This window comes from Bombina bombina, chromosome 9, assembly GCF_027579735.1.
Source record: "Bombina bombina isolate aBomBom1 chromosome 9, aBomBom1.pri, whole genome shotgun sequence".
Lineage (NCBI taxonomy): Eukaryota > Metazoa > Chordata > Amphibia > Anura > Bombinatoridae > Bombina > Bombina bombina.
This window is the reverse complement of record NC_069507.1, coordinates 188,410,280-188,426,049: the sequence shown is the minus strand read 5'-3', so window position 1 is coordinate 188,426,049 and position 15,770 is coordinate 188,410,280. Positions and strand designations below refer to the sequence as shown.

Sequence of the window (15,770 nt, the reverse complement as noted above, 5' to 3'; positions counted from 1 at the left end):
CATTGCCCTTAAAAGGGCATTTAGCTCTTTTGCATTGCCCTGAAAAGGGCATTTAGCTCTTTTAAGAAAAGCCCAAACCCTAAACTAAAAAAAAACCCACCATCTTCACCCATCGCGGGACCGGCATCTTCTTCATCCCTGCGGAGGCAGAGCGACAATGCGCGGAGGCAGAAGACCAGGGGAAGGTCCAAGGTGGAGGTCCAGGTGGAGGTCCATCGATCCGACGTGGAGGTCCTCTTCTTGCGATCGTCCGCCGCACACTGAGGTTTGACATGCAAGGTACCCCTTTTATACTGGGGGTACCATAGCATTCCTATTGGCTGAAAAAAATCGAATCAGCCAATAGAATGAGAGCTGCTTAAATTCTATTGGCTGATTTGAACAGCCAATATGATTTTAGCAGCCCTAATTCTTATTGGCTGATTCAATTTTTTCAGCCAATAGGAATGCAATGGTACCCCCAGTATAAAAGGGGTACCTTGCATTTCAATCCTCAGTGTGCGACGGATGATCGCATGAAGAGGACCTCCACGTCGGATCGATGGACCTCCACCTTGGACGTCTGCCTGGACCTCCGCCTTGGACCTTTACCTGGACCTCCGCATTGGACCTTTTGCCTGGACCTCCGCCTCCGAGCATCGTTGCTCCGCCTCCGCAGGGATGAAGAAGATGCCGGTCCCGCGATGGATGAAGATGGAGCCGCCTGGATGATGATGCCGCCTGGATGAAGATGGAGCCGCAGGGATGAAGATCCATCAAGCGGGACTTCATCAACTGTGAGTACCTAAAGAGGGGTTAGTGTTAGGTTTTTTTAAGGTTTTTTAGGTGGGTTTGGGCTTTTCTTAAAAGAGCTAAATGCCCTTTTCAGGGCAATGCAAAAGAGCTAAATGCTCTTTTAAGGGCAATGCCCATACAAATGCCCTTTTCAGGGCAAGGGGTAGATTAGGTTTCTTTAGATAGTTTTTTTTATTTTGTGGGTTTGAGGGGGGGGGGTTGTAATGTTAGTGGGTCTTTGTATTTTTTTCAGGTAATATAGCTGTTTAACTTAGGGCAATGCCCTTTTAAGGGCTATTGGTAGTTTATTATAGATTAGGTTTTTTTATTTTGGGGTGGATTTTTTTTAAAATGGGTGTTAGAATAGGAATAATTGTTATTATTTTTGAAAATTCATTTGTTATTTTATGTATTTTTTTTTTGTTTTGGGGTGAATTTTTCTTTTTAGAATAGCCATTTTTATTTTTAATGGGCAGCAAAAGAGCTGAATGCCCTTTTAAGGGCAATGCCCATACAAATGCCCTTTTCAGGACAATGGGTAGATTAGGGTTTACTTTATTTTTATTTTGTGGGTTTGGGGGGTGGGGGTTTATATACTGTTAGGGGGTGTTTGGTTTTCTTTTGTAGAAAAAGAGCTGATATCTTTAGGGCAATGCCCTACAAAAGACCCTTTTAATGGTCCTTGGTAGTTTATTATAGATTAGGCTTTTTTATTTTGGGGTGGGTTATTTTATTTTTATTTTTTAAAAAGGGTATTAGAATAGGAATAATTTTTATTGTTTTGGATAATTTTGTTTGTTATTTTTTGTAATGGTATGTTTTTTTTTGTTTTTTGTAATTTTAGTGTTTTTTATTTTTTGTAATGGTAGTTTTTTTATTTTTTGTAATGTTTTAGCGTAAGGCAGCTTAGGTTTTATTTCACAGGTAAGTTTGTATTTATTTTAATTAGGTAGTTAGTAAATAGTTAATAACTATTAACTAACTAGTCTACCTAGTTAAAATAAATACAAACTTGCCCGTGAAATAAAAATAAAACCTAAGCTAGCTACAATATAACTATTAGTTATATTGTAGCTAACTTAGGTTTTATTTCACAGGTAAGTTTGTATTTAGTTTTAAATAGGTATTATTTAGTTAATAATTGTAACTTTAATTTAGCTCTATTTTAATTATGTTAAAGTTAGGGGGTGTTAGGGTTAGGGTTATGGTTAGGTTTAGGGGTTAATATAGTTTAATTTAGGTTGTTGCGTTGTAAGGGGCTGGTGGTTTAGGGGTAAATAGGTTTATTTAGAGGCAGTGATGTGGGAGGCCAGAGGTTTAGGGGTTAATAGCTTTATTAAGTGGCGACGATGTCAGGGAGCGGTGGAATAGGGGTTAATAGATTTATTATAGTGTGGGTGATGTTGGGGTGCAGGGGAATAGGGGTTAATAACTTTAGTATAGTGGCAGCGATATCGGGAACAGCAGATTAGGGGTTAATAGTTTTATTTTGGTGGTGGCGATATCGTGAGCGGCAGATTAGGGGTTAATAACATTATGTAGGTGGCGGCAATGACGGGGGCAGCAGATTAGGGGTTAATAACATTATGTAGGTGGAGGCGATGACGGGGGCAGCAGATTAAGGGTGTTTAGGCTTTATGTTAGGTTTAAACGTTACTTTTTTCCCCCATAGACATCAATGAGGCTGCGTTACGGAGCTTTTCATTCCACGCTTCAGGTGTTTTTTTTAAACCCGCTCTCCCCATTGATGTCTATGGGGAAAGTGTGCATGAGCACGTCAAATAGCGCTTGTATTTTGTGCTGTATGGAGCTCATCGCAACCATATTGCACGCACAACCCGGCTGTTTCAAAACTTGTAATGGCTGCGCTATAGAGGGTTAAATAACGCAACCTTTGTTGTGTTTGTTAAAAACCCAGAAGGGCACAAAACTCGTAATCTACCTGATAGTTCTGTGCTATACTATTTTAATGTAAGTTAGGCATAAACAATTTACACATACATGCATACACACACACATATATATATATATATATATATATAATATAGAGAAAATAACTCATTGTGTAAACCATTTACAAATCTAAACAAGTCAGAAGTCTTCTTGGCTTGTCTTCTGACTTGTTTAGATTTGTAAATGGTTTACACAATGAGTTATTTTCTCTATATTTTGTATTTAGTGGAGGATTTTAAACTCTCCTTTCGCCTCCCCATAATTTTAATTGTTATATATATATATAACTACCTTTTATTAATTAAATAAATCTTTCTTTTCTATGTATTTTGTCTAAAATTAACGTAAAACATTTGGCAAGTTTATGTGTTTTGTAATGCCAACTAGAAAGTGATAAATGGTTACTTCTCTCACAAGCAGCAGAATTTTACAACAATGTTACTGATAACTGACTGACAAGTCGCTTCAGCAATCACGACACACACAGCTAAAATCTGATCCCGCCCAGGATGCGTGCAAATCAAACACGCCACGTGGATCCTTACGGGTATACTGAAAAATTACTACGTAAAATACGTAGGGTAGACACGGTCATTCTCTTGTTGGTACGTATATAATTTAGTAGCCGGTGTGGTACAGTCGTCTTTTAGATACGTCGTTGTGTGTGCGGAAGCGTAGCGCCACGTTCTTACTGGCGCTCTGTGAATTGCAGGTGCTGCCTTAACAAGACGTCAATTAAAGAAACAGGACGTAGACGGCCGTAGAGATAGTAAAGGTAAAACTAGATGAGAGTGGTTTCGGGATATGGTATGAAGTGCAGGTGATGGCTGATGCAGTAGGGAATTAAATATACGATGGCTGATGTAATAGAGAACAGGATTTATAGTTGCTGATGTGAAAGAGTGAGGGTTGAAAGATGGCTGAAATTAAGATTGCTGGGGAAAAAGAGTTGATGGGCGAGTACTGGGGCTAAAGAATAGTTGATGCTAGAGTGCAAGGATTAAGTGATGGTTGGTGCCAGATTGCTGGGGGGTGTAAGGGATGGTTGGTGCCAGAGTACTGGGGGGTGTAAGGGATGGTTGGTGCCAGAGTACTTGGGGGTGTAAGGGATGGTTGGTGCCAGAGTACTGGGGGGTGTAAGGGATGGTTGGTGCCAGAGTGCAGGGTGGGGGGTGTAAATGATGGCTGGTGCCAGTGTGCAGTGGGGGGGGGGGTGTAAATAATGGCTGGTGCCAGAGTGCAGGGTGGGGGGGGGGGGTGTAAATGATGGCTGGTGCCAGTGTGCAGAGTGGGGGGGGGGTGTGTAAATAATGGCTGGTGCCAGACTTAGAATGCAGGAGGGGGTGACAGAGTATCTGACCTCTCCTCTCACCTAGGCACACTACACTCTTTTCACTACCCTGTGATTATATTTATTTTGTATAAACTTAACCTGATATGAAACCCAAAAAAATGTATTTTGTGATTCAGACAAAACATGCCATTATAAAAAAGTTTCCAATTTACTTCTATTACCAAATTTGCTTTGTTCCCATGACATTCTGTGTTGAAGAGATACCTAGGTAGGCATCTGGCGCACTACATGGCAGGAAATCGTGCTGTCATCTGGTGCTCTTGCAAATGGATAACATTATTGCAAAACTGCTGCCATATAGTGCTCTAGAAAAAAGCCGGCTCCTAAGCATACGTCCCTTCTTTTCAACAAAAGATACAGAAGAAAACTTTATAATAGAAGTAAAATAGAATAAGCCTTTTTAACAGCTTTCTATCTGAAAGAAAAAATGTGTTTCATATCCCTTTAAAGGGACAGTCTAAGGTGTAATAATCCTTAAAGAGACATTAAACCCAATTTTTTTTCTTTCATGATTTAGAAAGAGCATGTAATTTTAAACAACTTTCTAATTTACTCCTATTATCTAATTTGGTTCATTCTCTTGATATCTTTTGCCGAAAAGCATATCTAAATAGGCTCAGCAGCTGCTGATTGGTTGCTGCACATAAATGCCTTGTGTGATAGGCTCACTCATGTGCATTGCTATTTCTCAAACAAAGGATCTAAAGAATGAAGGAAATAATAGAAGTAAACTGAAATTTTGTTTAAAATTGTATTCTCTATCTGAATGAGACATTTTTTGGGTTTAATGTCCCTTTAAGCATTACCTTAGGTTGAGTAACAAACAGCCTTTCCATATATTGCAGCAGGAACGGTAAAAATAGTTCTACCTCTTGTATTCATTCCTGCCTCACTATTCTCCTTTCAGATGATTTCTTAAAGGGACATTATCATTTTATATTACCATCTAAAAGTGTTTAAATTGTATATAATAATACAACTCTGCAATATACGTTCATTATTTATTTTGTCCTATTTGCCTGTAATTCCATTCTGAAATTGTGAGCTTTTCAGTTCCTGTTAGAAATGGAAGTGCAGAACACTGTTAAATCCAGCACAACCATTGGCTGCACACTCTGACCTATTTATAACTGAACTTAATTGGCCACAGCAAAGAAGGTAACACAAGTTACATCATGGCAGCTCCCAGTGTTTTATAGACACTAAAACTTTACACTTATTTTGTCACTTTTTAAACAACTAATGAAACTTTAAAAAATACATCTACATGTTAGTCATGGACTAATCTTTTCTTTAAATGTATCATTCTATCTAGCATTTATTTAGTGTTTAATGTCCCTTTTAAATAGGGAAGAGAGAGTAAGGAAACTCAGGATGAGATACAGTATTGGTAACATCTGCTGGTGAGGATGTATGATGAGTCTGTGGAGAGAAGAGCATAATATCAGATGGGGTTATATAGGATGACAAGACAGAGAGAGTGTTGCACATGTCCTGTTGCATGCGCAATACATGCCCATAGATAGGTAGATGGTTGATAACAAGAGGTGTGTGGGCTGAGAATAGTGTTGTGGCAAATGGAGCAGAGGTGGGGAGGCATTGTGTACCAGTTATAAGGAATAAATTAGCAATTTTTTTTTTTTTTGTTATCAATACCTTCAGTTTGTAATAATTTTATATTTCTGTTGCATTTAAACATTACATACGTTAGTAAGTACATTTAAAGAAAGCTGGTAGTAAATGAAATGCTATAATGCAGGGCTTGACAAGCCCAGTTGCCAGTGAGCCATTGGCTGCTAAAATTTTACCCCTGGCTCCTAACATTTTGGGTTATTATTATCCATATATTTATGTACCAATACCAGTGTCTGGTTTCTAAATATTCTTACTGGCTCCTTAAAGGGACATGAAACCCACATTTTTTCTTTCATGATTTAGAAAGAACATACAATTTTTTAAACAACTTTCTAATTTACTTCTATTATCTAATATGCTTCATTCCCTTGATATAATTTGCTGAAAAGCATATCTAGATAGGCTCAGTAGCTGCTGATTGGTAGCTGCGCATAGATGCCTTGTGTGATTGGCTCACCCATGTGCATTGCTAGTTCTTCAAAAAAGTATATCTGAAGAATGAAGCAAATCAGATAATATAAGTAAATTGGAAAGTTGTTTAAAATTGTACCCTCTATCTGAATCAATAAAGAAAATTTGGGGGTTTACTGTCCCTTTAAGTTTTAAATAGATTTGTCGCCCACAGCTATAACGCATTAAAGCTTTTTATTGTTTGTGCTTATGCTCTCCCTGGACTATATGTATAAACCCCACAAAGGGGTTAAACACGCACAGCAAAGTCCTGCAGGACTCATCAGTGACTGGTGGCTGCTTTGGTATTTTTTTTTGCTCTAGCATGTCCATTTAAGCAACATCAAGATTTTGTGTATTTGAACTGAAGTGTTGTTCCCTCCACAAAAACCAAAACAAACTCTAGTTTATAAATGATCTCTGGTGTGTATTGGATACACATTTTCTATCTTTGTCAAGTAGCACTTTTTTTCAAAATTATCAGTGTTCCAATGTAACTAGCGCTATCTTTCAGGAATCCCTGAATATCCATTGGGATGTCTTCTAAAAAAAAATATATATACATGTCAAAGTATTGATCTAGGCCCATTTTAGTATATTTCATGCCACCATTTCACCACCAAATGCGATCAAATAAAAAAAATTGTTCACTTTTTCACAAATTTTTTCACAAACTTTAGGTTTCTCACTGAAATTATTTACAAACAGCTTGTGCAATTATGGCATAAATGGTTGTTAATTTTTCTTTGGGATCCCCTTTGTTCAGAAATAGCAGACATATGGCTTTGGCGTTGCTTTTTGGTAATTAGAAGGCCGCTAAATGCCGCTGCGCCCCACACGTGTATTATGCTCAGCAGTGCAGGGGTTAATTAGGGAGCTTGTAGGGAGCTTTTTGGGTTAATTTTAGCTTTAGTGTAGTAGACAACCCAAAGTATTGATCTAGGTCCATTTTGGTATATTTCATGCCACCATTTCACCGCCAAATGCGATCAAATAAAAAAAAAAAAGTTACATTTTTCCAAATTTTAGGTTTCTCACTGAAATAATTTACAAACAGCTTGTGCAATTATGGCACAAATGGTTGTAAACGCTTCTCTGGCATCCCTTTGTTCAGAAATAGCAGACATATATGGCTTTGGTGTTGCTTTTTGGTAATTAGAAGACCGCTAAATGCCACTGCACACAACACGTGAATTATGCCCAGCAGTGAAGGGGTTAATTAGGTAGCTTGTAGCGTTAATTTTAGCTTTAGTGAAGAGATCAGCTTCCCGCCTGACACCTCAGACCCCCTGATCCCTCCCAAAGAGCTCTCTTCCCTCCCCCACCCCACAATTGTCCCCACCATCTTAAGTACTGGCAGAAAGTCTGCCAGTACTAAAATAAAAGGTATCTTTTTTAAAAAAAAAAAAAAAAAAAAAAAAATCTTTTTAGCATATTTACATATGCTGCTGTGTAGGATCCCCCCCCCCCCCAAAAAAAAAATAGCTCTCTAATCCTCCCCCTCTGCCTTATTGGGGGGCCATCTTGGGTACTGGCAGCTGTCTGCCAGTACCCAGTTTGCAAATAAAAAGGGTTTTATTTTTTTTATTTTCGTTTTTTCTGTAGTGTAGCTCCCCCCCCCCCCCCCAAGACCAATCCCCCACCCCTTCTCAGATCCCTTAGATTACTTTTTATAGGGATTTTATTCCCCCTTTCTCCCACTTATAAAAAAAAAATGTCTGTAGTGTAGCGGTTCCCACCCGTTCCCTCCCCGTGCACGCGCACGCCCCCGGCGATCCCAATCCCACCCCCCTCTCTGACTTAGAAGCCATCGATGGCCGCCTACCCGCCTCCCACTTCAGCTCCCACCCACCAACGAATGCGGCCATCGATGTCTGGTGCAGAAGAGGGCCACAGAGTGGCTCTCTCTGCACCGGAGGGGTAAAAATTGTTATTGCAGGATGCCTCGATATCGAGGCATCCTGCAATAACCGGAAAGCAGCTGGAAGTGATCAGTATCGCTTCCAGCTGCTTTCTAGACCGAGGACGTGCAGGGTACGTCCTTGGTCGTTAAGTGACTTTTATTTGATGTGTACCCTGCACGTCCTCAGTCGTTAAGGGGTTAAAGGATACCAAATTAATAATGAAGCACATTCAATAGTAAAAGTAAAGTTGTTTAAAAATGTTGGGTTTCATGTCCCTATAATGTTGCTTTACAGTAAATAGTTGGGTGTTTTTTGTTTTTTCAATTTTACTGCCATCTTAGAATACTTAGTCTGCTGAGTATAATTATAACTTTCAATAACCCAGATTAAGAGTTTGTAAAGAATTGCAGTCATCTCTGGCAAATCAGGGTTAATTGCATGTTTCATTGCTCTTTAAGGGACCGTCATCACTTAAAGGGACAGTAAATGTAATATGTTACGTAATTGTGCATTATTTTTAATGTAGATCATTAACAATTCAGTCCTAAAAGGGACATGAAACTCAAGTTTTCTTTTGTGATTTAGGTAGAACATAAAATTGTAAACTTTCCAGTTTATTTCTATTATCAAATTTGGTTCATTCTCTTGGTATTATTTGTTGAAGGAGCAGCAATGCACTGCTGGTTTCTAACTAAACACATGGGAGAACCAATGACAATTGGGATATATATATATATCCCCTAATCAGCAGCTAGAACCTAGGTTCTTTGCTGCTCCTGAGCTTTCTTAGATAAACCTCTCGGCAAAAGATAATAAGAGAAGGAAGCAAATTAAATAATAGAAGTAAATTGGAACGTTGTTTAAAATTGTATGCTCTGTCTAATTATGACTTTACTGTCCTTTTTAATTGCTGATATGTACTAAACACACACACATATATATATATATATATATATATATATATATATATATATATATATATATATATATATATATATATATATATATATATATATATAATGTGTGTGTTGTGTAATATAACTCGACGTTTTAGTGGCAAATAACTATATACTTCTATTTTATATAAATGATTGCTGCTTTTAGTGTGGTATTCTGCAATTCTGCCTGAGGTTTCATCAGCCTGTGTACGTTCATCCCATCTACTGCCAGCATTCCTCTAAAAAAAAAAAAAAATAGAAGCGCTCTTATTGGCTGATGCTTTCCATTGTAGGCAGCCAATATGAACTCTGTAGATTTTGATAGAAACTTTAGGGACGTTTCTTTACATCACTGTGAGAAAAGTAACCCAATCTCTCTTCTGCCTGCGACAAAGAAGATTAAAGTTTTCTCTGTGTAAGGTGGCTAAAATATAGAGTTTGGTTTTAGAGAGTGAAGAATGTTAAGTATTTATTTGTATGTTCTGCCTCTTTAATTAAATTATATCTGTTTAGTTGAAGATTATTATAGCTGTAAGATGAGATTTTATTTATTAAATGTGATAGGGGCAAGTAGTCGGTACTATGAAGCAGGGTGGATTTCATTAGATTTGAAGCATGATTTAAATCACTAGTTAGTAAGATCGATTTTTAAATCATTGTTTTCATTTTTAGAATAATGACTTTTCAGATTATTTTTCCAGCTATATCAGACAATTACTAATTTGGATATATATCATTTTATGAATAGATGGATCATTGAAATTATTGGCATTTGAACCACCTCCAATTTAATAGCTTAATCATTCATATTTGATCGACTTTTCAGCTGTACTTTATTGGAAGGAGAAAAATATTGATGACCTTAAAAACAATTTAAATTTTCTTTAGTTAAATAAAACTATTACCTTATAATAATTAGTTTTATTTAACTAAAGAAAAGTATCAAATGCCTTAATAACTATTTAAATAGTTTTATTTAACCCCTTAATGGCCAGGACGTACCCTGTACGTTGTGTGTCCCTGAGGAGTGTTTAGCCCTGTAATACCGCGATTCTTGCCAAAAGTGGCGAGACAATGCTATTACAACATGCCTCCCTCCTGAAGGCATCAGACTATAGCTCGGTCTCAGAGCCGCGCAATGAAACCTCAACATACAGTGGATAAACTATCGGTAATGTACATCAGTCCTTAAAGGGTTAACTAAAAAAATAACATTTCATTTTTAATGCATGCCCCTCCCATCTCTCACTTAGGTCCTTGTGCAGATCTATTCCACTCCAATCTTCTATTCATTGAGCTTCTTGAAACTTAGTACTGGTTGATTCTGTGTACATAGATTTGCAGGGAGCAATGGCATTAAAGGGACCGTAAAGTCAAAATGAAACTTTCATGATTAAGAAAGAACATGCAATTTTTAACAATGTACTATTATCTAATTTACTTTGTACTTTTGGTATAGATTGTTGAAAAGCATATATAGGTAGGCTCAGAAGCAATGCACTACTGTGAGCTAGCTGCTTGTCACTGTCTCACCCAATGTGTTCAGATAGGCCCCAGTAGAGCATTGCTCTCCTTCAACAAAAGATACCAAGAGAATAAAGCAAATTTGATAATAAAATAAAATCTGAAATTTGTTTGCTCTATTTGAAACCCCAAATTTTTCATGATTATGTCCATTAAGGTTGATTTTCTCAACTCTGTATGTTAATTGTATAACATTTTGCTGTTAAGTGTCATGTTATTTCTGCAGACACAAATTCACAGTTTTGAGAACTACAAAACCAATAATGTGTGATCATATCTTCAAGATAGAAAGTTTGCCCAAAATAATCCGACAGAAACTCTGGGAGAGCACGACATTGTGAGTCGATGAATGGAATTAATTTACCAAAAACATTACAGCCATGAATATTCAGCATCTTGCTATATAATTAAAACATCATCTATATTTCAGGGCGACTAACCTTTTAGATTATAATCTATTTTAAATAGAAACTATCTTTAGATAGATTTTTCTGCAAAAAACATGTTATTTAAAAAAAATTCCTATTTAAATAAAAAAGGAGTCATTGATTTTTATCCACCCAGTTGTGAAGACCCAATAAATTCTCATATTTATGTCTATAGTTGCAATAGCCTAAAGTTCATTGTGCGTTGATAATATTGTGCTGTTCTTCTTGTAAGTCACTGCCTCTGGTTTTATGTATATTTGTTCATTTTCCAGACTAAATGGTCACTTGCTTTACTTTTCTTTAGGAGCCCGTCATTACCACAAAATGTTGTGTCGAGCAACTCTGTGTTCCCGCGTGAGCAGCAATGGACGCTATATCACCTCACGTGTTCGAAATACAGCAGCAGCTTCTCGCCTGCAATGTAAGTGACAAAAAAGCAGATATTGATATTAAAGGGACACTGAACCCAAATTTTTTCTTTCGCGATTTAGATAGAAAGTTGCTTAAAATTAAATGCGCTAATTTACTCCTATTATCAAATTTTCTTCATTCTCTTGCTATCTTTATTTGAAATGCAAAAATGTAAGTTTAGACGCCGGCCCATTTTTGGTGAACAACCTGGGTTGTTCTTGCTGATTGGTGGATAAATTCATCCACCAATGAACAAGTGCTTTCCATGGTTCTGAACCAAACAAATAGCTTAGATGACTTCTTTTTCAAATAATATTAGCAAGAGAACGAAGAAAAATTGATAATAGGAGTAAATTAGAAAGTTGCCTAAAATTGCATCCTCTATCTGAATCACGAAAGAAAAAAATTGGGTTGTGTCCCTTTAAATACTTATTCAGACTAACTTTATTTTAAAGGGACATTCTAGTCAAAATTTAAATTCACATAGATTACTTACATCTTTGAATAGAAACATATTTGCAGTATACTTGTATTGGCAAAAATGCTTCTAGTAAAAGTTATCACTGTTTTTAGTGTGAACATTTTTCTCTGCATGTGAAGCATAGCTAAATATTCTCAGTGCACCAGCATTTTAAAAGTGCAGCTGTTCAGAGATTCAGTGGGGCTTTGATTATGTTAACAATTTGAGTCTTTACCAGATGATGCAAGCACCTTATGCTCTCTGAGCAAGTGCTGTGTTTAAAATGCTGGTGCACAGTGTATACCTAAATAAACTTTAGAAGCATTTTTGCTAATAAATGTATATTACATACATGCTTCTAATTAAAACTGAAATGTATTCATGTGGATTATAATTTTAGTTGGAATGTCCCTTTAACATTCTTAAAGAGACCCTGTTCTGTAAAAGTTGTTTCTGCTTAATGGGACAATGTACTCTGGCCTGGCAAGCAGCTAATAAGAGTTCATTGTTATCAAATTTTGCTTTAGGAATGCCCTTTTATATGGTTCGATATCTGCTTTTAACTCTTGTTTACCTAGCTTTTCTCTAGCCTGTACTGCAATGTTGATGTTTTCAATATTGGTGTCCGTTTCAACAGAAAAAGCAGTTATTTTAAATGACAAAGGTAAAGAAGCTTTTAGTAAACTATTTATTACACCCCTTTAGGTTAAAAAGAATAATTGGAAGCATATTAAAGGGAAGAACATTTTAGTACAATGTCTCTAAGGATTAAACAGCCCCTAACCCTCTCTCCCCACTGCCTGGTCTGTAGCTAAGTGGCCTTGCAACATGCACTGTGCGCATAGGTCGCTCCGTGGTCTCCCACCCCTGGCTTCCTGGCCAAGATGCTTTGTGTGCACAGGTCGCTCTGCGGCCTTCCTCTGCTTCCTGCCACTGGTCTCCAGCAGGTGATGTGGCCCACTGATCCTGAAAAGCTGGGCAGGTTGCGGACCCCTCTTACCTGCGGGCCCCTCAGCTTTGCAGGGTCTGCAGGGCCAGGATTTCTGCCACTGCCTGGGTATGCTATTTTATTTTAGATCATTTGTAGAGGCATGCTCATATCTATCAACTTGCATAGTAGCCAGTCCCAAGCTGGGTTTTTATACCAGTATAATTTTAAGCAGTTTTATTTGTTTGTTTCTAGTAAATAATGTAATATTTTTGTGCACACCAAGACTTTCCAGCCTCTGGTGAGGTTTATCAGAATGTCCGTCGTTGGAGCAATATTCCTTTTATAACCATGCCGCTTATGCGATCACATGGAAAACCATTTGCCCATCGCAGTGAACTTAAGCATGCAAAACGCATTGTGGTGAAGCTGGGAAGCGCGGTTGTAACAAGAGGCGATGAATGCGGTCTAGCCCTTGGGAGGTTGGCCTCTATTGTAGAACAGGTACCTGTTTTATTTATTTATTAATTATTTATTTAGACCAAATTGTTACATTTTAAATATGTTTAATGAAAGTCTGATTTGAAGCTTTTGTTCTCTCTAAGGTTTCTGTCCTACAAAATCAAGGGCGAGAAATGATGATTGTAACAAGTGGGGCGGTAGCCTTTGGGAAGCAGCGTCTTCGCCATGAAATTCTTTTATCACAGAGTGTGAGGCAGGCCTTGCATTCTGGTCAGAACCAGTTAAAAGATATGGTCAGTTTATTTGCCTGTACAAAACAGTTATATACTAAACCTTCATTACTTTAATTCAGTATAATTGTTTTTTTTTCCCCTCTGCTTTCAGCAAGTTCCGGTGTTGGAAGCGCGAGCCTGCGCAGCTGCCGGACAGAGTGGGCTTATGGCGCTTTATGAGGCCATGTTCACACAATACAGTATCTGTGCCGCTCAGGTATAAGTATTAATACACATAATCACAGGATATTATCCTAGTAGTAGTTTGAATGTGTAACTAGCACTCTACCAGGAATGAACAACAGCTCATTTAGCTAGTTCTATGGCGATTTACCACCCGGAAGCAGCCTCTTTTAGACCAGTGTGCTTTTCACAAAGGAAAACTTTCCTTAAGTATATCAGTCTGATCCCGCCAAGTAAGGTTAGTCCAGCCCCGAAATACCAGGCAATTCTCCTCTGAACAAGGAACATGACAACCTCAGATGATCGTTTCGGCCTCCTATGGGCCTCGTCAGTGAGGTGCAGACACATTCCTCTTAAGCACACTGGGCAAAGAGTCCATGTCTGGTTCCCCCATCACCCATAGGGAGACTTCCCCAGGGTCATACTAATTTGCATACAAATTTTGCATATAGGGAGAGTATATTCCAGCTTGAATGAAAAAAAAAAAAAAATATATATATATATATATATATATATATATATATATATATATATAATATATATATATAATATATATATATATACATACATACATACATACATACATACATACATACATACATACATGCTCTCATGTAGTTTTTGGGAAATATCAAATCTGCTGGTTATAAAGGGAAGGTAAAGTAAAAATTAAGCTTTCATAATTTTAATAAAGCATGCATTTTTAAACAACTTTACAATTTACTTCCATTATCTAATTTTGACTTTCTCATGGTATCTTTTGTGGAAAAGCATGTCGGGAGCAGCAGTGCACTGCTTGGAGCTAGCTGTTGATTAGTGGCTGCACATAAATGCTTTTGTCATGGCTGACATTGTGTTCAGCTAGCTCCCAGTAGTGCATTGCTGCTCCTTTAACAAAGGATACCAGGAGAATTAAGCAAATTTCATAATAGAAGAAAATTGGAATGTTTAAAATTGTATGCTTTATCTGTATCATGGGAAAAAAGGGGTTTCATGTCCCTTTAATAGTTTGACAACTGACTATTTTCTAGTTTAGACTGTAGCAGACGGAGTTACAGGGGTGCGGGCAGCATTGTTTCTTTCTTGGACCTAAGCAAGACAATGAATTGAGCTAGTCCTAGTTTTTGGCGACGTCTAACTGAACTGCGTTATAGAACTGTGCTCAGGAATCTCATACAATGCAGTGTTTCTCAGTTCCTGTCTTTGGGGCAAGCTAACATGTCAAGTGTTAACGATAGCTGAACTAAATCACTGGTGAAATAATTAGTAGGTATGTGCAATATTTTGGATATTCATTTGAGTGTGGCTGTGTGTAGCAGCATTTGGCAATTCTCTGTTCCCGGATATAGTAGGATGTTAAAGTGCAACACACACATCTGTGCAAAATATCAACACTAATATATCCACCACTGAAAATAGCCGAATGCTGCTACACTCGGCCATATTTGGAACCTGTTTGTCAAACAAATATCCGAAATATGAATATTGCACATAGCTAATAATTAGCTGATCAATAACCATGGTTATTGACCTGCTCTCATCCAAGATAATCCTGAAAAAAGTCCTGTTAGTGTGCCCACCAGAGGACCGTAATTGAGAAACATTAATCAATCTACTTGGTGCATAAAAAAAAACTCTACCTCATTAGTAATGCACATATAGTGTAAGCTGCTGTACGTATAGTGCAAGGAATCGCAGATTAGTCTTACAGCACCTAGCTTATTTCATGTATTTACTTTGCCTTTCTGTACAGCTGAGTTCACCTTAAAAGACTTAAGCAATTCTGCTGAAGTTCAGTTGGCTTGATGCTCATTCAGCTTTTGGCACAGAGCCAATGAAAACATGCTGCCCGAGAAGCTTTTCATTCACAGGCTCATCTCTAGGAATGTTGTGAGACCGCTGATGCTAACATTTTCTTTTTTCCTTCCCTAGATTTTAGTTACTAACCTGGATTTTCATGACGAGCAAAAGAGACGGAATTTAAATGGCACTTTACATGAACTTCTAAGGATGAACATTGTACCCATTATCAACACCAATGATGCCGTTGTCCCTCCGCCTGAACCGAACAGTGATCTGCAGGGGGTAAATGTG

General features: G+C 37.7%; 1 protein-coding gene across 2 annotated transcripts in view; it reads left to right on the top strand.

Annotated features, from left to right (window-relative positions):
• The first annotated feature begins 3,365 nt into the window (after positions 1 to 3,365).
• Positions 3,366 to 15,770, top strand: part of ALDH18A1 (aldehyde dehydrogenase 18 family member A1) — a 45,890-nt gene continuing 33,485 nt past the window's right edge. The window contains exons 1-6 of one of the 2 annotated variants that reach the window (XM_053692526.1): positions 3,366 to 3,502; positions 11,265 to 11,381; positions 13,046 to 13,263; positions 13,365 to 13,514; positions 13,606 to 13,710; positions 15,609 to 15,761. In XM_053692526.1, the coding sequence (XP_053548501.1) occupies positions 11,285 to 11,381; positions 13,046 to 13,263; positions 13,365 to 13,514; positions 13,606 to 13,710; positions 15,609 to 15,761 (723 nt within the window). In that variant the 5' untranslated portion in view covers positions 3,366 to 3,502; positions 11,265 to 11,284. Of the gene's footprint in view, positions 3,503 to 11,264; positions 11,382 to 13,045; positions 13,264 to 13,364; positions 13,515 to 13,605; positions 13,711 to 15,608; positions 15,768 to 15,770 lie in introns of both variants that reach the window. The other variant, XM_053692525.1, reaches the window with a different exon arrangement.